The sequence below is a fragment of the Prinia subflava genome, chromosome 4 (genome assembly GCF_021018805.1).
Source record: "Prinia subflava isolate CZ2003 ecotype Zambia chromosome 4, Cam_Psub_1.2, whole genome shotgun sequence".
Classification (NCBI taxonomy): domain Eukaryota; kingdom Metazoa; phylum Chordata; class Aves; order Passeriformes; family Cisticolidae; genus Prinia; species Prinia subflava.
In genome coordinates this window covers 67801279-67826430 of record NC_086250.1, presented here as the reverse complement: position 1 = coordinate 67826430, position 25152 = coordinate 67801279, and the positions used below count along the sequence as shown (strand labels likewise).

Here is a 25152-nt window from a genome sequence, read left to right as displayed (position 1 = left end):
CTTTGAGTGGTGCTTCTGCTAGCACAGAGTTTATAGCCTAGAGTTTAAAACTAATACATTGCAAATTTGTGCACTCTGATTAATCTTCAGTTCAAATATTTAACCTTTGATAACCTAGATTCCTTAAATTGTATATTACTTCAAACAAGGATTTTAGGATCCATCATATGGTTTGCAAAGCTCATGGTAACAATGCTAAATAAGTAATAAACCAGAGTTTTGCACCAGGTTCTGTTATAATGTAGAACACAAGAAGGAGATAAATAATTAAGAGGTATTTACCTGTCAGAAGAGCACAGGGCAAATGACTCTAGTGTATCTAGGTAAGTCTACATCTTCCTCTTGAGGGAAATGGGCAGAAAATTCTGTTTTTAGAATAATTTGCATTAATATTAATGGTTACAAGGCCAGGCATTCAAAATTCAGGAAATGATGGAGTCCAGCTTGTTTATGCACTTGTAGAACTTTCCTCTTGTATATATATATATATATTTATCCCCTTGTGTTCATCAAATGCCACATTGGTAACATCTTCCCAAGGAGGCTTAGTGTGTGCTGGTATTACATATATAGTAGGACTCCTGATTCCTGTCAAAACAAGAGAAGCTTGGATCAGGATGCAGTGGATGAAGAGTTTTACTTCTTGCAGAAACAGTTTCTAGAATGGACTGAAAGTCTAAAAATAAAATTAGAGAAGCGTTTTTTTGAGTTTTTCAAGTGTAGTTTCCCATGGAGACTAGGTAGTGTACGAAGGAAAGGTTCAGAATGCTTGAAGTTCACTCTAGGTCACTGCACTAAAATGTGAGAAGGTTTTTTTAAGTGTTTGCATTTTGGGAAGCTGCAGTGAGGAGATGCCAGAATGTATGAGGTTTTTTATTCACTCATATGGCTGTGAGAGTTTTGTTGTTTAAGAGACATCAATTAGCTTTAGCCTAGAAGTTACTTTTGAATTGAGTTTGAAAATAGTCAGAAATAGTGTTCCTATATACTTCTTTCTATAAATGCTGTTACATGAAAAATCTGACATATGCTTTCATATTATTTTAAAGGTCAGCAACCTGTTCTTTTCTGTAGCACCACATTCAGGGTAGAGTTTGAAGCAACCCGAAGAGTTGGGTTTCTTTTTACCTCAGTCTTACATTTTCAATGTTCTTTACAAGGCAAGGTTTTCTAGTCCAGCCTTTGCAGTGTGTCCTCTATTTTGCATCAATATTATTAAGCAGCTACTTTAAGACCAAATTTAAGAGCTGATCAATTAATATATTTCTAACATTTTATAAAACTGGAGTTTAAATGAGCAACTGTCACTCAAATTGCCTATGAATTGATAAAGGTATGTTTAATTCTGAAATCACTCTTTGTAAGTTTAAATATTACTGGATCTTACTTGTCTACAATAATCTACCATAGCACATAAACCAACAGGTAAGGATTTAAGGTTTGGTTATTTGCCTTGTATTTTTGCCATGTCATGGTCACTGTTACACTTTTTGGGTTTTCTCCTGAAATTCACAATATTTGCTAGTAATGAGAGTTAGAACTGGGAGCATTTCCAGTTTTCTCTGATTGAAAAAATGACGGATTTGATAAATCCATCAAATCTGAGATTTGATTAAGTGATTTATTTCAGTGATTTTATTGAATGCTATGTATCTGGGGTTCACACTGATTTTGGATTTATTTCTAATGCAATATGTATTTCTGATAGTATTTAGAAGATGGCTACACTTCACTGTTAAATGTATTGAAATTTATATTTTTGCTGCTGTTCTTCATTCAGGCACCAGAATTTCCCGAGTTCACAGCTAAAGTTCAGGAGGCAATAAGTTCCTTGGGTGGCAGTGTTTTTCCTAAACTCAACTGGAGTGCTCCAAGGGTAAGAATGCTGACTCCCAACACTTGTAACAGATGTTGTCATACAGAATGTTTGGTGTTTGTTTTCTCTCAATGCTTTGGGAAGAAGAGACTAGTGGTTCTGATGAAGGAAGAAATGATACACAGGATAAATGATACTCTTTAATCTAGGTGGAATCCACCACGTCACTGATATCTTTTCTATCACTAGATGGTGATGGTGCATTTTTAGGGAGGCTGATGCATGATGATTCTTATCTAAAACCTGTATCCTGCTCACTGATGGTTGTGTGATGAGCAGGCTCTTCTTGTTCAGGATACTAGTTGAAGACTTTACCTGGTATAAAGATGAAAAGTGCCACAGTTTCAACAAAAGGCAATAAACTTTCCTCTAGTTAATTTTAGGCACTCTTACCGTAAGGATGAGTGCAGCTAAATGTTGTTTTGTGTTCTCAAGAGACATTGTGTTCAATCAAGCATTCCAAGAAAATTCCTGGAAGCAGTAAGGCAAAAACTTAATTTTGCAAATGAATTTGCACTGCTTTCATCAGAGTATTCATAGGAAAAACAATAACTATTTTTCTTTTTTAACCACTGATGAAGTTTTCCTCAAAATAAAAAAAAAAACTTTTCTGCTTGTATTTCAAATGTTGCATAATATTTAGATAGACTTGAAGTTTGCAGTCCCTCCTGCTAATAAAGGTGTGTTTCAGGTAGTCTCTGTGTTTCTTTAGGATGCCTACTGGATAGCAATGAACAGCTCTCTGAAATGTAAAGCTCTCAGTGACATCTTCCTCCTCTTCAAGAGTTCAGACTTCATCACTCGTGACCTCACTCAGCCGTAAGTAGATTTCCAGCAGACAATCCCAGTTACACACAGCCAGAAAAATCCAAAAGCAAACCACAAAGACATTAAAGTAGCACATGCAATCAGTGTGCTTTGACACTATGGAATTAGATCATATATTTTTTACTACCTTTCCAGCAAGTCACGTTGTATTCTTGAGATTTGTTGTCTTCCCACCCTTCTTGGAGTTTACCTGTTACCCTCCTTATTGGTGCCACTTTTTAATAAGTGTGACTTTACTGTGTCCTTTTCATATTTTAAAGCTGTTGAGGTTGGTGTGGCTGCCTCAAAGATGCTTAAGACTTCTTTTGACATATTTCTAGAGCTTGTTCTGAACCCAAGTTCTTGTAGTTCTTGGAACAAATACATTCTGGGAGAATAAGGATAGCAATTACAGATAAAATTAAAAATATGATGTGCTTGGGGTTGATTTTTATCTGCTCACAATAAGGGAGTACTTAATTGTATAGGAACAGTTTCCTCCTGTAGTACCTGCATCTCATTGATTTATGTCACTCATTTCTAAAATACAGCATTTTTCTGAAAGAAAATGAGATTACTGGAGTTAATATTTCTGTTACTATGGTTACTTTTTTTCCCCCCAGACAAGCAGAATTTCAAAGGAAAGGGGAAGTTCATGGCTTGGTATCTGAGAGATTATTTTCCAGTCATTATTCAATGCTTATTTACATTACAGAATTTTTTAGGAGACTCAGTCAAATGCAGAGCCATTGTTCTAGGTGCCTTATAGGGGGTTTACAGGTATAAGTTTCATGTCAAGTAGCTTATGTCTTGATAAAAGTTTCCTTTGTTAAGTGTGAAACCAGTTACATTAATGCTGTGCAACTGCCTTCTTTTTTATTCCTGCAACTCTAATGAGACTCTCATCCCCCAGTTTTTGGTACATGAAAAATAAAAAAGGGGAGGTTGATGACAGCAAGGTTGTAAGTCCAATTCTGATGTTGGGTTTTACATCATCCCTAACCTACAATGTCAGGGAAAGAGACTGAGGAGGAGGGGAGAAGATATTGGAGTGATAAAACAGTTTGAAATATATGTTTGGCTTGGGAAACAATTGTGAAGAATGAGAATTCATGATTCTGGAATCACAGAGGATGAAAGGAAAGGGGGAGATGAGAAATCTCTAGTTTACATGCCAGAGGTGAGTGACTTCTCAGAAGCCTTTGGTGCCTTCCCAAGGAGTTGCTTTTCATGGTTTCCCCTAATGAGAGGTGAGCTGTCTGTAGGATAGCTTGCTCACAGAGTTGAGCAGTAAAATTTTTGTTACAATGGCTTTCAGAACTGATTCTTGTGGATTCTGAAAAGAACTGTACACTTTGCATCATCCCTTTGTGAATGTTAAATAATATGAAGTTTGTATTTACTGTCCTCATGCATAAAGATGTCCAGAGAAAGACCACCAGATAGCACAACTAAGTAAAGCTTATGACATGATTGTGGGAAATCATCTTGGTCTCTGTGTATATCTGGTAATTTATGAATATGTCATACTTGATTAAAGCATATATTATTGTCCAGTCCCTACCTGATATTTCTAAATTACAAAGTTATTTGTACAGAATGTCCCCAAGCAGTGCAATGATTATTGCTAAATCTTTACAGTGGTCGTCCTTAATTATACTATTGATTAGCTGCCAGTTCACTAGTCCTTAGCAAGCAGAAATTAAAAATGTAGCTGGCATGAGAACCTGAAGTGCTGAACAAATGAAAATTACATACATAATGCATCCAAATCCTTTGGAAGGACTACTTGGAGGGAGAAGTACACTGTATTTCTACTTCGTCAGTAATACTCAGTATGGCCTAAAGGTTTCTTGCTGCCTAAGTAGCAGCTGAAATGCTGGATACCCTTTTTTATTGTTGTTTTGTGTCCTGTTCAACTGTCTGAACTTAAATATCAACTTCATGGGTCATAGTATGGTAAACATGCTGCAATGGCAATCTGTCGATCTGAGTTTTAACCTAGAAATTTAAGCCAGTGACTTAAGGCAAACCACTTTCTTTGCCTTTTTCTTCCTCTCCCATTTCCTATCTGCCTCTAAACATTGTTCATGTCAGGGAATACCCTTGTTGTAATTCTCAACTGTCTCAAGTTCCAAGAAAACTTCAACCGTGTAATGCTTTAATACAAACTAATTAAAAATATGGGCTCAGTGCAGATATACTGAGCATGAATAAATTGCTTTGACTGTTTTAAAAGTTTGGATTCTCTCATAATGCGGACACCTTGGTTGAAAAGTTCAGACTAATGAATTCCCTTTCCAGCATGTTAATTTTAAATAAATTAACAAAGACTTCAGAGCAATGTACTCATTAATGCAGTTGATGTTGTTTCTGCTTCAAAGTCAGCATTGTATTTTACTTAGCTGAGTTCTCAAAAAATCTTGTGGGTGGTGTGATGTTAATTTTTCAGGCAGTAATGTAGGCTTTCAGAAATTTAGTGTTGAGTATGTGTGATTAAAAAAATCCCTTTCTAACTGGGATTTCTGTTAAGTGATTAAAACTTTTGAGTGAAAAGGTCTGTATAGCCCTGATGGATGCATTGGTGTAAAATACAATTTTCTTCCTTATTAGATTGAGTGTACTATGTTTTGTTAAAACATGATTGATTGCTCACCTTGAGACTGGTAGAAATATTAGCAGTATTTCTAATGATGTGATAATGTCCCTGCATTCTGACAACATTTCTGATGCCAGATTTAATGTTTTTAATATTGAATTGTAGGGAAATTTCAAAGTTTTTTGAGATGTGGAGGAACAACAGCCTGCATTCTCCTAATAGAACATAGGAGGCAGTGTTGGATCATGAAGAATGGGCCTTAGCACTCCAGTATCTTTTTGCAGGAGCTGTTAGTTTAAGCTTTAACATAAATTGTTTCAAGGTAGGCAGTTCCACACGAGAGGATGTAAAAAATGAGACCTTTGATGACAATTTTTTTTCTTGAGGTTTTACTCTTGCCCATTTTTCCTAGCAATTTATGGTGTAGTACAAGATTCTCTTTTGAGTGGTGCATTAATTTCCTATATCTTTTAGGCCTCAAAGTTCCAGCAAGGTTTAATATTCAAGGAATAAAGATACAGTTCAAAGGCTGTTAAAAGCTTCTCCTTTTTTTTTTTTTTATTTAATAAGGTTTTAAAATAAACTGTGAGATAATAGCGGGAAAGTATCAGGCACAGAATAAATTTTACAATTCTCATCATATTCATAATAGTTCCCAATTATCTCAGTGATTTGCAGATGAGTTCATGGCTTTCTTAGCAGGATAGGTACTGGAGAAACTTGCCAACCTTATTAAATTGCTTTTCTCAGTGTTGAAAACTGACCTGCATAATGGCTTTTTGTAGCATGTCCTGTGGTCAAGTGTTTGCATTTGGAGTTTGACACTGAGCTGCCACATATAAAGAGATCTTGATCTTTCTGGTCTTGACTTCTAAGTATAACTCTTTTAAAAAGTTAAAAAGAGTTGCTGTTGACCACAACACAGCAAAAGAGTTTGATCCCTGCACCCACAGTATTCAATATGACAGTTTGCAGATGCTTCAGAAAATACAGCCCAGGCATTTCTCAATTTGGGGTTCCTGACTTCTTTCTGATTGTTCTTACAAGTATATCCAAACTTGAATAGGATGTGGGTTGAAGATACCCCACTTAGCATTGTGCCTCTAGAGATCAAAAGCCCATCTCCAATACATGAGTTCAGATGGGTCTCAGCAATAAATGTTACAATGAGCTGGTAAGAAATACAAAATTGCAACCTCTTGTCCCCCAAAATTTATTCCTCCAACAAAAGTGGCCTTTTGTCAATGAAAACTCATGATAATATTAAGAAGGAAAATTAGATTACAAAAAGATGAGTTTATTTTGTCTTGTGCAGTGTTCAGCCATTTTTTCCTTATTTGTACTCATTCCTGTGTCATTAAGGCTCAAAAAAACCCCTCTTAATGTGTCTTGCAGTATTTTTGCCTATTTGCTTGATTTGGCAGTGATACCTGCACAGTCTGTGGGGCTTGGGATGGCACCCAAGGATTTAATTTTCTCACTTACAAGGAAAGAGGAACCATCCTTCCTCACATAGCTCTTACCTAAAATATTTGAGGGTTGAGTTAGGGAATAATTTTGATTATAAGGCTGGGTTTTTTGACTGCTGGAAAAGACTGGTACTGGAATAAAGTGGATTGCAGTACCCGAATTTCAGATAAGGTGTCTGTGAGAGGTAATTCAGCTCCTCGTGTGCAGGCACTGTAAAACTCCATGTGCTGGACTTCAGCTGCCTTTGTAGATAGAGTTTATTACTGGCTTTGTGTGTGGGGGGGATATTTTCTTCAGCATGATAGGCATGTACTCTAGTAAGGGAGGAATTCTGAGTCTAGCAAAACTGTGAGCTCTCATGGGTTTGTTTCTGTTGCCTTGCCAGATCTTAAAATTGCGGGGAATCTAAACTGTAGTTGAAGGATGTTATCTGTTTACACAGGCTTACAGATATATATATGATGTGTTTGATCACTGTGCTTTTGGAAAGCCTGCCTGTATTGCCCTACTTTTCTGTGCGTTGTGGATATTAAAGTCTAAACTAAAATGTGTGAAATTTATTTCTGCTAGCAGCATACAAAATGAACCCTCACAATAGCTCTTCACTTCAAACCAAGGGCTGGGCAGCCATGTCCTACAAATGCAGTGTTTATGTGAGACTTTTGGGTTGTTGAATGAAGTTCACTGCCAAAAGGAGATCCTATAAATATTGCATTTAGGACTATTGCTCAGCAGTGACCCTTAACACAGTTCTGTGCTTCCAAGTAGTTTGTTGCCAATAAGGTCAGGGAGTAGAACTGGAAGAAAACCACGTATTCTTCTGCGAATACCTTTTGAAAATTACAGAATCTATTGCAAGGTTTACTGTAAAATGACAAAAAGGTACATGGAAGTTGACTTGGCTTATAACTGCCTCTATTCTTGCTAACTCCTGAAAGGAAACCGACAGAGTCAGCTCCTCACAAGGGACAAACCCTTGACATCTGCTTGAAGTTGTGGAAACAGTTTTTGTTTATTCCCACTCCCAAGAGATTTGTAAGAATATTTCTTAAGGCTCTTAATTTAGAAAGATACCATGCTATGGAATCAGGAGTGCCGAGCAGCAGCACTGTTTTGCATCCTTTATTCATGGAAATGAGCTGCTGTAAGGCATGATGATGTGTCTCTGTTGTGTGGTTTGCAAAGTTAAACATTAAAAGTACTTGGGAAAACATGCTGCAGTGAAACTGGATTAGATTGCTCAAGTTTATTGGGTTTTTTGAGAATTCAGTTATGCCAACATAACAGTACAAGGGGAAAGGAGCAGCACTGTTGAGTCAAACAGAAATAAATCAACAGTGAATCAAGACATGTTTTGGGCACATCCCTGTCCAGATTCCAAATTGCACTAGGATATAAGAGGTGATGATACTGTTTTTTCCCATGATAATTGTCAGAAGGAGAGTTGTTGTCATGTATTGCATTTACTTGCTTTGTACATATTGGAAGTAATTTAACAGTAGTTCTTAGATTCACAGTTGGGGGTTATTTTTCTCACTATGGCTAAAATCTTACATGTAAAGTAGATTTTGAAACTTGTGTCTTACTTTTCCAGATTTATTCACTGTACTGATGATTCCCCTGATCCTTCCCTGAACTATGAGGTAGGACTCCTTGCATTATTCCTAAGTAATTGAAAAGAATTGCTCACAGGCTGGGTGACATTTGTGGTTGGGTTTCTGTCCGTGAAATGTGTTACGTTTGTTTTATTCATGTTGTTTTGGATATGAAGGGAAGTCTGGTTCAGCACTGCAAGTCACAAGAAGTTCATTTAATTGCAGATCAGGTGGGCTAAAGGGCAGACTTGAGAAGCTTCCTTGCAATGTTCTCTCATTTCTGTCAGGTTGTGACAGGAAGGACAAGCTCAGTAGCTCAGAGTCATATATTCTTGATGGTGAGCTGCTTGTGAACATCACACTGAGGTTACCAAGGGTGAGGCTTGCTGCAGTGGCTGGGGACATCCTGAACTAGTCTGTCACATCTTGTTTCCTATGTTTGTTACCAGATCAAAATGTTCAGCTAGAGATGCTTTAAACTGTTAATGTGGAGCTACTGCTCTTACGGTAACATCTAGTCATCTCTCTAATAATAGTTTTTATGTAAATATAACATTTGTCATCATGCTGTAGGCTTAAAGGGCTTTTTGAAAGTGAATGAACCTTGTTTTATTTTAAAGTACTAGCAAGTGTGCTTTAAAGATACAGGACATTGAGAAGTTGGAACAAAGAGTTTAATGTTAACACTGTAGTTAGGAATGTCATCTCTGGGTACTGAAGCTTTCTGCTGCAGTTTAAAGGGTTTAGGAGTTTCCAGCATCCAGTAGCTGTAACTGGGGCCTTCAAAAACACGAATCCTTCAGAATATTTCAGCTTAGGAAATACAGAAACTTGAGAAAGTGCCAGAGAGATGCTTTAATTCCCAGGCAGTCTGTCCTCTTGACTATAATAGTTTGCTTTCTATTTCTGTCCTGTGTCCTTATTTTAACTGGTTTGCGCCTTCAAAGGCGTCACAGAATTCTGCTTGGGTGTGTACCAGAATAGAGGTTGATTTGGATAAATTTAATTCTGCTCATCAGCTCCTTTGACTAGGGAGCAACTTTCTGCCAATTCCATGACAAACTTGTTGTGTTGTACAGCAGGGTTTTTATTCTCCATGCTTTATCATTAATGTAACTTGGAAGTTGTTTCATAAATGATTTCACATTTATAAATACTGTACAAAGTGGAAGAGCATACGATAATTAAGGTGGGAAATGACCTCAGGAGATGTCTAGTCCATCTTCATGCTCAAAGCTGGGTAAGGAATGAGATCATATTGTCTTGCTTGGCATTTTATAAAGTCTGGTCTGAAAATCTCTGAGTGGAGGCTGCACAACCTCTGAGGGAGCTCTTCCAGTGCTTGATGGTCCTCATGGCTCCTTATGTCCAATCTGAACCTTTCTACTTAAAGCTACTTTAGACTATATGGTCTTTAGAGATGCCATCCAACTGAAAGCATTCTGTGATTCTCTGAAATTAATATTAAATCTAATGGTTTTGAAATATTGGCAAAGATGATGATGTGAACTGCAGATTTAAGATTGTTTTGTTTTCTAGTAGCAGTGGTCATCTTATCATTACAGGAAAACTGTAGCTCTAAAAGGCAGACCTGCTGACAAAAGGATGCTGTTACTTTTCTGAAACAATGCTTTGTCATTTGTTTTTCCTCCACAGCTTGTTCTTCGCAAATGGTGTGAACTAATCCCTGGTGCAGAATTCAGATGCTTTGTCAAGGAAAACAAGCTTTTAGGTAAGGAATTTCTTAAAAACAAAATTATTGGATTTTGAGGAGTTTCTCTGATTCCTTGAATGAGAGCTAAGTCCAAAGAGAGTGCTTTCTTTTCACCCCTCCTTTCTAAAATTAATGGTTTATTCTTTCTGTAATTTAAAATGTGGTTTACCACATCTCACTTTCCACTGTATTTGAAAGCCTGACAGGCACAGCGTGCTTGCCATTACAGTAGGAATATTCTTAATTTAATTTTTAATTCAGAAACTTCAACCAAAGGCAGTTTTATGAGTGAGTCTTTTATATTCAGAAGGAAATTGCATCATCTCCAACATGCAAAATGAATACAGAGGCAGTTGTGCTGCAAATACATGACCCCATGTGGATATTACATGCAGAAAGTTAGGGAGGTCAGAACATCTCCACAGGTGCAGGAGGTGTCTTGAGCTCATATTAAATTCAGTGTAGCTTAGTTGGAACCTATTGTTTTGTTACTCAGGTGCAGAATCCTAAATGTAAAACATTTCAAGTGGCACTGAAGAGCCAGGGTCTCCATCCACAGCATGCACAGAGCCCCTCTGGCAGCTGGAGAACAGGCAGATTGTGCTTGAGCATGTGTTGTGGGAGCTGAGTAGGGTAAATTTAGGGTACTTTAGGGTAAATTTAGCTCAGTTTTACTCCTCTGGTTGTGTTGACTATTCTCTGCTGACTATAGCAGGAAATGAGATACCCAGTGCACATACAGGTGCTTGAATTGAGGGGTTTGATTTCAGGCTAATTACTACTCTGAAGTTTGATTTTGGTGTGGTCTACCACGAAATCTTTGGAGATGAACAGAAACTCAAATAGCACAGGATTAGTGCACATTTGTTCTGAGCAAGGTTGAATCATTCTGTCTGAACTCTTCTAACAAGGAAGTGTTAAAGCAGTGATGGAGCAAATCGAGACTCTACAGGAAGGAAGGTGATTTCTTTTTTTTTCTTTAAGATAAAACCAGGTTTGCTCACTTTGGCTCTCTCATGCCTACAAATTCACAAGCACCAAGCTCCATATCCACAAGTGGTCTGTCCAGGGTTCCTTGTGATGATATGGAAGGCCAGGGCTATTGGTTATGTAGTTCTCACTGTTTCTCCTCTCTCAGCATGGTGAGTGTGGGCTTGTTTTGCCTTTTTGTACCTGTTGGGAGCTGTCAGCAGTTTGTTGCTCCATCCAGTCCCACCTCTGTGAACCTCTAAGAGCACACTCCTGTTTTTGGTTTCCTGATGTGGGTTTCCTGTGGAGCTGCACACAGATATTTGAGCTGTGCTAATAATCCAGGTGCTGTCAACACACACCATTCTCCTAAGCAGTTTTATTTGGCTGTTCCTTCTGGTGTTCCTATGCTCATCTTCCCATTTTCTCTCCATTTATGCCACTTGCAAGTGTATTACAGCTCTCTGTAACAGAGTTTATCTTCCTAACAGCAGAGATTTCCCATTAAGTCTGCATTGCTTAATGGCCCCTGACAGCTTTATGAAGGGAGGAGATCTGAATCCTGTCCTGCTTTGTGATGCTGGAACACCACAACTGACAGAGATGCACATTGCTGTGATAACCTCTAAAACATTTGAATGCAGATTTATTATTGAATATATATATATAGATAGATAGATAGTAATATTTACTTTTAAGTACATCAAAGCATTTCTATATTGGCTAATTGAGCACTCTGTACATTTCATGACCAGGTTTTGAAACCTAGTAGATCTGCCAATATGGTTTTTTTCTTAGCTAGCACTCCAGCTGCATTTCTGAAGATAGTTCCAAGATTTTTCACAATATGTTCCCATACTCTTAAAATTAATTACCCTGTCAGTCAAACTAAGGAATGATACTTGCAGTATAGTGAATGATTTTCCTGTTACACATCTGCATCCCCTTAGATGCCATCATATTTTGGTTTTTGTTTTTTAGACTCAAGTTAAGGTTTGCAGTGGTATTAAGAATCCAAAGTTCCACTGACAGAATAAACTTTTTATGTGAACTCTTTAAAAAGGAACACATCTTTGGCAGTAGTCAGCATTGTCTTACAATAAAACTATGTTTTGTGCATGGTTAAAACAGCAGACTGATGTCACTGATACATCTTCCTTGGGGAATTCTGTCTCTTTGTATGTAAATAGCCTGAGTTACTCATTCTGCAGTGATGGGGCAGGTCTTGGATTTGGCATTTGTCAAGCAGGGTATTGCAATGTTTTATGTTGACACATGGTGTATGAGAACTCTTGTCACTCAGCATGCATGCAAGTGTATAATCCTGTTGATGTCATTTTACACCAGTGTCTTGTAGACAAATGTATGAAATTAAGAATTTGTAGGAGGGATGGTTTGTCTAGATAGGCAAGAAAGCCCTTGAGGGAGCAAATGGGAGCACTAAGGTACTGGCCTGCATGTCATCCTACTGGTTTGGGGGTTTAGAGTTTCACCTGCAGTGCCTTATCAAACAGGCTGATTAAACAATTGATTAAAAAATCAGTTAAATGAGAATCTGTGTTATCCAAGGATCACCTTTGCTAATGTGCAAGCTTAGCAAAGCCTGGCATTTCATGGTTCCAAATTGTGGCCCCTACATGTGATATGCAGAACAAGGTTTTTGACCAGAGTACCCAAAGGGAATAAAACTGAAAGGAAAAGACAGGAGCTGGAAACCTAAACACAGGCAAAATTTCTTCCTGAAATTCACTTTAAAATAGTCTAAATATGTACATATAAAATGAGGTTTACAAAATTTAGGACAGAGCTGTTCAAGGAAGAGATTCCTAATGGAAGTACTTCAAGTATAGCAGAATAAAGCCAAACAGTAAGTCACTAATAATGGTAAAAACTTGGGAAAACCCCATCTTCTGTGTCTGATAACTGCTTTTTTCCTGGTTGGGTTTTTTTGCATTCTTAGAACTCTTTATAATTATTATTACCTGAAATTATTGACAGGTATATCACAGAGGGACTACACCCAGTACTACGATCATATCTCTAAGCAACACGAGGAGATCTGTAGATCCATACAGGAGTTTTTCAAGAAACACATACAGTATAAATTCTTGGATGAAGACTGTGAGTATCTTGAGGGTATCTGTGGGTATGCATTTCTCTCTTCATTGCTCTTGCTTTCACAGGGCTTGGTTCTCTTTAGCTTAGGAGAGTCCAAAAGCTCTTGTGGCTACAGCACGTTGAACAGCAAAGGTTTGGAATTACATTGGCAACAAAAAAATCCTGAAGGAATAGGCTGGAGCTCTTCAAGAAAACACAAGACATAAGTGAAAGATCCTTTCAGAAGGCACAATTTTTTTTTCCCCCCAGGCTTTTCCCCCTGATACTTGAAAATGATTTTTATACCAGAAAAGCGGGATAGGAGATCCTTGACAAATGGCATTCAGTAGTGAGAGGAATACTTGTTTATAAAGATATTGTCAGATGTTTGCTGCTAAATTATTGATGTATTCCTTGAATAAAGGATTTTTAAGTTCTTTTTCAAGAAGTTTTAATTATTTCTCTTAGAATATCAATGCACACCAGGTTAGGTGCCAAAACCTTTGAATAAAGGCCACAGTATTTGATAAAACCTAATCAGTCCAAGTAAATTGTCTTGTTCTTTAAATGTGAAGTCCTTTGCAAATTTGATTTGAAATAGTTTTCTAACATGGTTTAGTGAGAATTGAATGGTGTTGCACTGTGATGGGTGATCAATAGTGGTGAACAACAGCATAAAGAAATTTAAATTAGCTCTGCCATGGACCAAACCTCAGCTTAGTAAAACCCATAAACATAAGAATTTTCTGGCAGTTCTATTGCCATCTCTAGAGCTATGAAAATTCAGCCTTTAGGTGGGTTTTTAACATTATTAATTGTTTTACTGAGATATCAGAGCAGTCAGATAAATCTGTCCTTTCTAACTGTCTGTAAAAGGTACCTTCAAGTGCCAGTCTGTTATATTGAAATTCTTAATAATTTGACTCAGCAAAGCTGCTCTGTTTCAGTCCAGAGAAGTTCTCATGAACTGCTGCTTGGAGAAGATCAGTAGAATAGTGCACTTATTTAATAAGACCATTACATTTTGAAGTAAGATCAGTCATATAGATCTGGCATTCTGATTACTGCCTTTTAATTTTCTTCTGTGTTCCAGTGTAATTTTAGCTGGTATGTAATCAACTGATAGATAAGAATTCAGGGCACTATTTTTGGAAATTTATGCCTAGATTTGGGCTCTGAAATGGCTGTCTGGTGAACTGAAAGGTCTGAAATGTCATCTTATGTAAAGGATGCCATCTGAATTGCCTTGAGGGAAAAGGAGGTTTCAGGGCAACCTTCTGGGATGAAGGTTTGTTAACCTTTTATTCTTAGGCACTAAATGCTGGTCCAACTGCAGAGAAATGCCATGCAGAAAATGTTTTCTGTGGTTTTGTGGGTGGGTTTTTTTTTTTACCATGCTGCATTTATCCCCCATCATCTCCCTTGATCCACTGCTGGTAGCGTATGTGTTGTTAACAGTAAAAATCTGGGTTTGCTTGTTTGTTTGCTTTTAAAAGGAAAGGTATTACAGCTTTTTTCCTGACTTCTTGTTTCATTGGGGATTTTGATGCTGTTTGCTCTGCTTTTTCCAGTTGGTCTGGTAGCATCTCCAGATGGAAGAGTTGAGTCAGAGCAGCTGAAGCATTGCAGAGTCAGAGCAGTAGGATAACAGATGGGTGAATGCTTTATAAATACTTCTAAATTATGTTAGAACCTTCTAAATACCTTTGATAAGAGCCCAGTAAGAGCAGTGCTCTGGAGGTGTCGATAGTGCAGAGCTGGGCTTTGGCTTTCCCTCTGTTGAGAGCAGTTTCTGGTGAAGTTTCACTACAGTCTCACTGGCACAGGACACTCCTGCTCTGAGGTGATCCCTAAAGAGAGGGAACAATTCAGGTTTTCTTCTTTCTCAGTGTTTGTGACTGTCCTGAACCAGTCATCAGAGTGTAATCAGTCTGAATCCCAGTGAATCCAAATAAATCCATTAACCTCAGTGGTTGCCATGGGTTTGCTTTGGACTGACAGGCCTCACTATAGAAACTCTCAGTTGCAGGGATGTCTTTGGGATATGACTAAGGAGAGGATATGGTGCAGGCACTAAGTTCAGTTGAACAGCTGGGGAAGAAATCCTGGGGTTCCTGTACCCCCCTTTGCACTGAGGGCTTGTGTTCCTGGGAGAATGGAGCACTTAATCCTGGAGTGACTTTGACATTGATGCAGCCCAGCCTGTGCAAAGGCTGTGTGGATTTTTGGGCTGCATGGTAAAAACCAGCTACGTGACTGGCTTTGGCTTTGTGGAGTTGTGGTTTGCCCTTAGCCCAGCCAGCTTCACATGAAATGTCAGATTAAGCTTTACATGCATGGATGTGATCAGTCAACATCCCTGTTCCTGACAGGCAGCTTCCTGAGACTCAAGTGTTCTGCAGTCATATCCTGAGTTTAGTTTATCCACATCTATTGGGAAATCTCTTAGCTGAAATATTCCCTTATTAGTGAAGGAAGTAACAATATAGCATTTGTCTGAGGCTTTTCTAAATCTTTCATTTTTTTCTTTTCCCTTTCTTCCTGCTAAACTGGTAAACTTTTGCATGTAGCCATGCCTGAATGCTTCCCTGTTGATTTCCCTAGCTCAATAGAAAGACAACTCAAAGTTTGTTTAACCATACAGAACAGAAGCTGATGAAAAGCTGCACATACAGAGTCAAGTTTAATTAAGCCAGGGGGAGGAACAACAGTGGAGCCAGGCAAGGCAGCTTTGAGTCAGTCACTGAGTGGCAAGGGGGTTGTGTGAAGGAGTTGTTGATATTAGGTGTGCTGTGTCTGCTCTGGGTGACATCAAACATGGCCATTTCACTGCCACCGAGCCCTTTGTTCCTACAACCTGTTTGTCTTGTTAGCTGCTGAAATCCTAATGTGTGTGGAGCAGGAACTTTCTCTTATTAACTGTGCCATGTCCAGCACAATGGAGCCTTGATCCTTCCCTGAAACATCTCTGCTGTGCTGTAAACAAAACAGCAGTAATGTCAAATATAAGCTCTGTGGGCTAAGAGTTTATCAAATATTCTTCATGGGAGAAAAATCAACAGAAGCAACCAGCATTAAATGGAAAAACCCAGCAGCTGATTTTCCAGTGCATTAACAGTAGTTTTTGAAACATTTCAGCTCCCTCTTAGAAGTATATCCAATTCTGGCTTGCAGTTCTTCAGACATATTGACTTTGCAGATTGTGCTGTGTACACAAGTATCTATTCAGATTTAGACTTCTTATGTGAAATTATATATCTTTTACTATTAACTCTTTTTTCTCCTTTTCAGTTGTTTTTGATGTGTACAGAGACAGCAGGGTAAGTGAACAATAGGTAGTATATAATTGTTTCTTATGTGAAAAATTGAAATGCTACAAAAATGAAACAAGTAATAATAGCTTTGTCTTCCTAAAAGTGGTCCTGGAAAAAAACAACCAACCAAACAAAAAAATGCCACTGTTGTAAAAACCCCAACCAAACAAAAAACACCAAGCAAAACCTACTTGATGTTATTCTGTTCCACAGGTCTTTTTCTATGTTAAATGCTGTCTGTGGTAGGAGAATAATAGGATTAGGGGTGTAAATATGTCTGTGCCAGTGAAGTAATTACTTAATTAATATGTTCCAGAGAAGTTGTCTGTTCTAAAGCACAGAACTTAGGATTCGACTGCAATTTTCTCAGTTCTGTGAATCTACAAGAGGCAACTTAGTTTTTGTTATGACATGAGAGTCCTTGCTGCAGTAATTTAAAGTAGAATAGACTATTTCAGTTGGAAGGGACCTGCAATGGTCATCAAGTCCTACTGCTTGGCCAGTCCAGGGCTGGTTATGGGTGGTGTTCTCAGGCTCATGGTGGGATTCATGGGGCTGTCCTGTGCAGGGCCAGGAGTTGGACTCAGTCATTCTGTGACTCTTCATTAAGGGCATGATCCAAATAGCTTTCAAACACACAAACAGGTTTGGGGCATTTTCTTTTAAGACAAATATTTCCTTGGGCTTTCTTTTTCCCTGTGTGTGTTTTTTCACTTCATCATTTGAACTCATCAAAATTATCCTTAATCTTTCTTCAGATTATCCTTGTAAGATTGGAAAATGGTTCATATCTGGATGTCTAGGATAGGAAGGGATAATTGTCAGCAGAGGTTATGAATGTGATGTGCCCAGTTTGTGACAGATAGAAGCCAGTTTTTTCTTTTCAATCTGCTCCAGCTGTGGTTCTGAGAGCTGGGCAGATCAGAGACCTCAACATCCAGATAGTGATGGAGCTGGGGAGAAACATCCCACCTCAGATATTTGAAAGACATGTAGGTATAGTGCTTTGGGGTCTGGTTTAGTGGTGAACACAGAGGTGCTGGGCTAAGGGTTGGATGTGACGATCTTAAAGGACTTTTCCAACCTAAGTAATTCTATGAAGGTGCCAGTATCAGAGCTAGTAACCTTGACTTCTCTTAGTGTGAGTGGAGAGAAATATTTGGTCAGATGAATTGTGCTTGAAAGGCTTGACTGGAGAAAATCTTTATTAGAGTTGAGTTGAGTGTATTGGTAGTAAGTCCCGATTCTCATTTTGAGTGTTGCTGAACTATTTTGTAATTGTGTAACAGTAAATCATGCCATAGTTTACAAAACAGGAATGTGTCTCATGTGGAAAACAATGACTGTACCATTTCTCAGCCCAGCTTTTAATGTAGATACCTAAAACGAGGCTGTGGGCTAGAGCAGCTATGCTGTAATGGAAATTACCTGCCCAGGCTCAGATAGACAGGTGTGAGGATGCTGGCAGGGAAAACGAGGAGCAGCACTTGAGCAATGAACCAGATTCTGCCATTAGGTGCTCTGCCTCATAGCTCAGGCATGAAGACAGATTATTTAAGTAAAAGGTTTCAGCCTGTGGGATCTCAAATGAGCAGTGTTTCTTCATCTGTCAAGATAAAATATATCTGTTTGTAGATTTCTCTCCGTGCCTTCTACCCTCAGGTCTTGTAAACTGCCAGATAGCCCTTTGTGTGTCAGATGCTCCTCCTTTCACACGTACTATTGTGGTTTGCAACTGAGTTATTCATCGCTCCCTCGGCGTGTGAGTTACAGGCAGCAGCAGAATATTGTGAGCATGATTAATTTCCAGAGCCCGTGCTCCTCATCAGGCTGGTTGCACAGCAACCTCACCTCCAGAAGGAGAGAAGTGTTCACTGTCTACTTGTTTTAAATCCTTTCAATTCTAAATATGCTGCTTGGAGAAGCAGGTTGTTGTTATGGTTGTAGACGACAGCAGCCCCCTCCCCCTGCTCACTTGAGTTGCTTTAGAGACTGGAGTTGGCTGCCACAGGTCCTGCTGGCTGCGTTGGAGGTGGGAGTTCACAAAAGCCTGAGACTCAGCTCTGCTGTTGCTCTTTGCTGTCTCCCAGGTGTGAACAACAAACCAAGTTCAAGACAAGTCACTGTGGTAAGAGAGCAATGCAGGGAGTGCCTCCAGACCACTGCTGGCTCTCAGCTCTTGTTAAGGAGCAGACCAGTGCTTCTGTCAGTGCCTTGTGAGTGTTGTCACTGTGCAAGAAGGTGCAGCTGGAGTTAGGGAGATGTAACAGTTAAGTTTGCATTTTACCTATCTTTAACTTCCTTTAAACAGGCTTTGTCATGGGCATTTCCTTTCAGCACCCTGCCTTAGTAAAACAAAGCATGAAGCTGACAGGGTGTGGTAAATCTATTGATTCCTTCTTTTAGAATGAGAAGAAAACACCATGTAGTACATGTAGGGGCATTTTTCCCCCCTCCACTTATGCACAACCTTTTTTTCCCAGCTTATGCATTTCTGTGCTCTTGTATGACAAAGGTTACTACTAGCAGGCAAAAGATAGCAGCTAATTAGCCTTACTGCTGCTTTTTAGATACACAGTGCAAGTTATCTGAAACTGTATTTAAATCATGACATTGCATGTAAGACATGAGACAGAATTTAATCTAAAGAAAAGGCAGTTTGGTTACTGACCCAGGGTTATATACACTCCTTTTAATGAGCCCTGAAAAGAGACATTCAGTTTATTTTGCTACTTCTCATCAATTTGCAGCTAGCAAAGCTCAGTGCAGATTTAAGACCTTCTCAAGGAAACAGCTGTTGCTGTAGATGGTGCACTGCTGTGTGCAGAGGTGGAGAAACACTGCTGGGTGCTCACAAAAAAGTGTTGCTTTCAGTAGTCTCAAAATCAATTTTCAGTTTTTTCCAGGTACATTTATTGTCTAGAGAAATGATGTTAATGTTCATTTGAAAAAACTGAGCTGGATGTTTTTGGAGTGAAGAGGAATTTCTGTGAAAGCTTTTCGTAGGGAAGTATTAAGTAGAAATTTTTCTGATGCAAGGAAAGATTCTCTGAACTGCAGAATGAACCTTGCCAGCCATTGCTTCTGTCTGTGATTAAATTGGTTCATTAACTTGTTTTTCTAGAGTGATAGAATGAATCTAAACCCACAGATTCCTCCTCATGCTGCCTGGGAGCTAACAAGACACCCCCATTAGCAAAAGTAAAAGATTGCTTATCATGAGAATTTGTGACAGCCTTTGAGGAGGACCAGGGATGGGAAATGGCAGCAGAGCTTGGCTCTCTGCTCTGATGGTGGCAGTATTAGTGCAGAGGTGTTACAGCTCAACCATGCAGATCTGAGCTTGCTCACCCTTCCAGAACAAATAAAAAAACACTCAGGTCTGTGTCCCCCAGTTTGTAGTTTCTTTTGTAGCTGTCTGGTTTCAGCACTGTTGTTTCTTTGCTTTGGCTTCTTCCCATGTGCTCTGTGAGAGGTGTCCCCCGTGGACCTGCCCTGAGACAGACACCTGTGAACGCCTGTGTGCAACCACACGCTCCAGTTTGCAAGTCATAACCACTGGTTTCATCTCTGCTGGGACTCCCCACACCTGCACAAGCAGCTCTCTGTGAATGGTAGCAGAGGCAGCAGAACATTTCTGCTGTGGCTCTCACAGGTTTCCATCGGTTCCCCAGTGTGTCAGTGCCTGTGGGGTAGCTCAGGTGGCGTGGGTGGGACAGGCAGTCTCCAGGTTACTCTGCCAATGCTTCAGAAGTGTCTTTGTGTCTTAGAAACCAGATGGCTGTAGTGTAAATAACTGAATGTATTTACTGTTTGTGTCAAGATAGGCAAGATCTTTGAAAGAAAGAACATCCTTCAGAAATGAAGGAAAAGAGGAGAAAGCAAAATTAATGTTTAGTAGCTACAGAGTCTTCAGGTTTGTTTTCCAGTTCCAGTTCATCAAGCACATCAAACTCTTCAGCCTTGCTTATGTTACTTCAGCTTTTCCTTCCCTGACTTTTTCCTTCCCTGTTTGAGAGAACTGATTTCTTCCAGATGTAATACTGGTTTTGCAAATTTTTACTAGCAGCTGTAGTCATATTTCCTTATAATTTATTACAACGTTTAGTTTTATTAGAATAGTTGATACTTCCTTGGGCAAGAGAAGATGGCCCTGTGCTGGGGGTTGTATCTTGGAGTGACTCAAGGAACACAAACTATTTCTGCCTCCCTCACACGTCTGTTACTTCTAATATGTCTTGTTAGTCTCTGCTTTCATTTTTCAGTTGAAAAGCAGTTGGGTTGTTGTGCACTTACCACAACTGTTTGAAACACAGATCTGCTACAGATGAGGTAGAATCTAGTGTGGACTACTAGTAATGGCTATATTAAAAATGCCTTTAAGTTATTCTTTATTTATCTATGTCTGTACAGCATATTTGAGCTTTCATGAGCTCCACTAGCATTTTGCAGACCCTGCTCTCTGTTTTTAGGGTCCCTTCTAAGACCAAGAACAGCAGCTTTGTAGACTGCTGGATGGTACAGCATTGCTGAGGTGGTTTTTCATGACAAGCAAAATCCCTATTTAGGTGGTTTAGGGGTTTTTTGCTTGTTTGGTTTTGGTTTGGGTTTGGGGTTTTTTGTGGTTTTTGATTGGGCCTCTCCCCTATTACATGTTCATTCTCTCTGGGGATCTTGGTGGATCATGGGAATTAGCCAGAACTTCTGTGGGCTCGTCTGAAAGCACCTGGCACAGATCTGCACTCAGTTTGTTTGAGCTCTGTCTGATCTTCTGTTTAAAAAAATCAAAGTAAATTAGCACATCATAGCTTGCTGTGATATAAAACTCTATAAGGAAAAGGATGTTAGAATAATTTAAGTACTTAAAACCAGATAATTTCAATTTTGACATTTTTTTATCTAAAGACCAAGCATAATACAATAATCTAAGTAAATGTGTGTTTTGGTTGGGGTTTTTTACCTTTTTTGCTTTATTTTAATTCTGTGGTTTGTTTTAATTCATCTGTGGTTCCTTTGCAGGGTAAGATTTGGTTAATAGATTTTAACCCATTTGGGGAAGTAACAGACTCCCTGCTCTTTACATGGGAAGAACTCACCTCTGGAAAAAACTTGAAAGGAGACCAGAGTGAAGGGGAAGCAACAGAACAGGTGAGGGAGGCTGGATAACATCCAACAGGATTTATGGCCTTATTTTTTTCTTTCTTTTGCTGTTACAATCAAAATGTGATGCAAATCCTATTGGAGTAAATGTGAAATGTGAACTCTTTGTAAGTAGAATCTACCTTAGTAGCTAATCTCAACAAGTATCACCTGCCAGTTTTAGATGCCTGCAAGGGAATTTTTAGTTCAAACAGCACAAGCCCATATTGCAGCTTTGACCCCATTGCAAAGAAGATGCCCTGAAACCTGCTTTTACTCAGTTTTGATGCATTCCTTTCAGTTTTTTTTTTAAATCTGTTACTTTTCTATATAATAATTTAAATTTCTGCTTGGCTCTTGATATCTGTCATGCAGTTCCTCACATCTCCAGTTTTATGCTTGGGGGAGACAAGCAGAAGCTTAACTTCTGTCTCTGCCTCATCTGGAATACCCTTGGCAAAGCCTTGTCCTCTGGTTGAACTCCCAGGACTTGCAGAACAAGGCTTTTCCATCCCTCTTCCAAGCAGCATTTCCTCTGTAAAAATGAGTAACTTCTCATTAATACAGAAAGGGAGGAATACTCTTCATTTTTTGTATTCCAACTTTTTTTTCTCACTGCATCTTGAGACTGTGTCCTGACATCTCAACGAGTCCTTGGACAGCTGGGTTGGAGATAGAAAGTGCTGTGTTAGTGGATCTTGGGAAACACTTGGCTGTTTTCTGAGGAGAGCTGGCTGGCCAGTGTGGGTTTTTCTGTATTTCCTAGCTGTTGAACTGCATTACAGGTCACTGAAATGACAAACTTCACTGAGCTGATTTTAACATTCTGGAGTTTCTTTAGTCCTGTGGCCCTTTTCATAACACACTGACAGGGCAAACCCCACTTCAGGCTGTCATTCAGGCCATTGCCTCTGTCTCACCATGGGGCTCTTGCTGTATAAAAACCCATTCCATGAACCCTCCTGCTAAAAGCTGTCTCTTTTGTTAAAACACATTCCAAATTCTACAGCTGTCTGTGGGACACGTGAATTTTCATTTTGGGATTTCTTTTTCTCTTTGCCAGATGCTTTACACTGTTTTCTGTAGTGCAATCCTGGATGAAAAGTAGAATAACTTGTCTTCATGTTTCATCTTGCATCCAGTCACAGAATCTGGTGCAAAGTTGCTGATCTCTTGTAAAATGAAGCTGTTTATTGCTGTACAGCTGGCAATTGCATGGCTTGTCAATGTGTTGAACTGAAAATGATATCATTCCCCAAAACCTGTTGCTACAATTGAGCATTTAGAGATATTTTTGGCCCTTTTATAGAGGTATTTTTTCCTTCAGTAAATAAATTGGTTGGAAAGCTTAAATTATCATTTCAGTAAGGTTATAGTTGCAAGTGTGTTTAAGCAAGGAAACTGAAGACAAGTTTAGGGATTCTATCAAAAAGATTTTTCTCTATCCAGACATGTATGTAGATACTATTGCCCAAAGTTCCTTATAGCTGCATTATTACAGCACTGTCATAAGCATGGATTTATTAAATACATTAATAACTGATGCACTGCAGAAACTTTAAAGTGAGGTAATGAAAGCCATTATTTGACTGTTTAGCATGTTTGACATTTTAAATTGCTCCTAAGTGGGCAGAGGTTTTATAAGAAAGCTACAATTTTTAGAAAGCACAAGTTTAGTTGAGTGAATGCCAAATAAACTCATTGGCAACGTGACTCAGTCTCACGGAGGAGTCCCAGAAACATTTCTAACTTTATTCATGTCCACTGTTCTTGTCTCATCTCCCAAGGATTATCCAGTGTTCCGCTGCACAAACAGCAAAGTCACCGTCCAGCCCAGTCCCTATCTGAGCTACCGCCTGCCCAAGGACTTTGTGGACCTTTCCACAGGAGAGGACGTTCACAAATTGATTGACTTTCTGAAACTGGTAAGAGGTAGCAGAAAAAAAATCTCTGACCTTGCACCTTTGTCAGATGGAAACACCAAAGTCCCTGGATCTCTGCTTTTGTTACTAACAAAGAATACATAATTACAGAAAAAGTAGTGTATGGAGCCATCACACAATGTATTGTTGGGTTAATTGTTTCTGAAGTGAAGAAGAGCAAGCTTTTTACTGCTCTCATTTCTCTTAATTAATTTTATTTTTATGGGAAGCAAGGAATGTAGTTTGACAAGTACTGTAGGACTGAGCTGTTTCCTTTCTTACTGAAATGTAAATATGAATGTAGTATGAATGAAAATGTGCTTTTTGAATTCCTGGAGCTAATGCTTTTAACTTTTAATGTTTTTAACTTTTTTCTTTAAAAGTTACAAGAAAAATATATTAGGAAAAACCATGAAAGAGTTGTTCCTTTTTCAGTCTGCTTTCTTCATTCTTTTATTGCACAGTGACATGAAAACATGACATCTTTGTAAAGCAGGGAAGGGAGGGCAGGTTACCTGCATCTGGATCACTGACTCTTGCCACCACCATGATATTTTCTGGTTCTTATATATTCCATGAGTTAATGGACAAAGCAAATCTTGTTCTTTACTGGAAATAAAATCCTATAGCTGTGGTGAGAGTGAGGGTTGATATTGCTCTGTTCCATTTGCTGGAAACATTATCTCTTACTGTTCCAAAAAATGACTTAGAAGTGCAGTCACTGTCTAATCCATTGTATCTGGAACACTTGTCATGATTTATTAGTGCTCTTACTTGAGATAACTGTGTCCTAACATGCTGAACTCTCCTGTTCTGTTGACAGAAAAGAAATCAGCAAGATGATGACTGAGGTACCCAAGAGCATCACATCGAATTACAAGCACGAAATGTGGCATAAGCTGTATTTAGCATAACTATTAAACTATTGATTTAAAGAAAACCTGCTTTTTATAGTCAATGAAAGAACTGAAGAGCTGTTCATCCTCTGTGTCTGTTGGCTTATACAAAAGTGTAGGGAAGCTTTTTCAGGGAAACACAAAAGGTCAGGGTGAGTTCTCACTGGATTCCAGGTGCAAAGAAGCAACAGCCTGAGTGCAACTGAACAACTCCTTTCCATTTTTCATAATGTGAAGATTGATGCCACTGAGCTACGCCTTTGGACTCCCCAGTGTAAATATGGCAACACCTAATGCTTGTGCAGTAAAAACATGGAGCATTCTCTGAATTTGGGCACAGTCTTGCTTAATATGTAGTCACAAAGAAAAAGGAATGTACATTTTTATCTGTAGTAACCTTTGAAAACTGTAAATTGATTTTGTTTTGGGAGCACTTCTCATCCTTTATGTAAAAAAAAAAACAATAAAAAATGGAGAAGAGATTTTTTTCTTTGTTTCAAGGGCTAGTATTTCAGAGAACAGCTATAGCTATAGCAGACTACTTAAGGTTTGAAAATTTTACATATTGGGAATTTGAAATTCTGAATGCTTTTAAAGTAAATAATATTTTCACAGTTGCTAAAGCAACAAAATTGATTTAACTTCACCAAATTTCATTTAATTTCATAGTAAATCTTTCTTGAAATGTTTTTTTAACATGATTACATACTAGACATCATCTGTGACTTTAATATACATAATTAACATCAACCTA

At 38.7% G+C, this 25152-nt stretch overlaps 1 protein-coding gene across 1 annotated transcript in view; it reads left to right on the top strand.

The window, feature by feature from the left end:
- CDC123 (cell division cycle 123) overlaps positions 1–24883 on the top strand; it is a 30328-nt gene extending 5445 nt beyond the window's left edge. The window contains exons 5-13 of the mRNA XM_063397042.1: positions 1781–1876; positions 2589–2695; positions 8347–8395; positions 10004–10079; positions 13029–13151; positions 16419–16447; positions 21461–21589; positions 23368–23505; positions 24326–24883. Coding sequence (XP_063253112.1) covers positions 1781–1876; positions 2589–2695; positions 8347–8395; positions 10004–10079; positions 13029–13151; positions 16419–16447; positions 21461–21589; positions 23368–23505; positions 24326–24352 — 774 coding nt within the window. The 3' untranslated portion in view covers positions 24353–24883. The remainder of the gene's footprint in view (positions 1–1780; positions 1877–2588; positions 2696–8346; positions 8396–10003; positions 10080–13028; positions 13152–16418; positions 16448–21460; positions 21590–23367; positions 23506–24325) is intronic.
- The last annotated feature ends 269 nt before the right edge of the window (positions 24884–25152 follow it).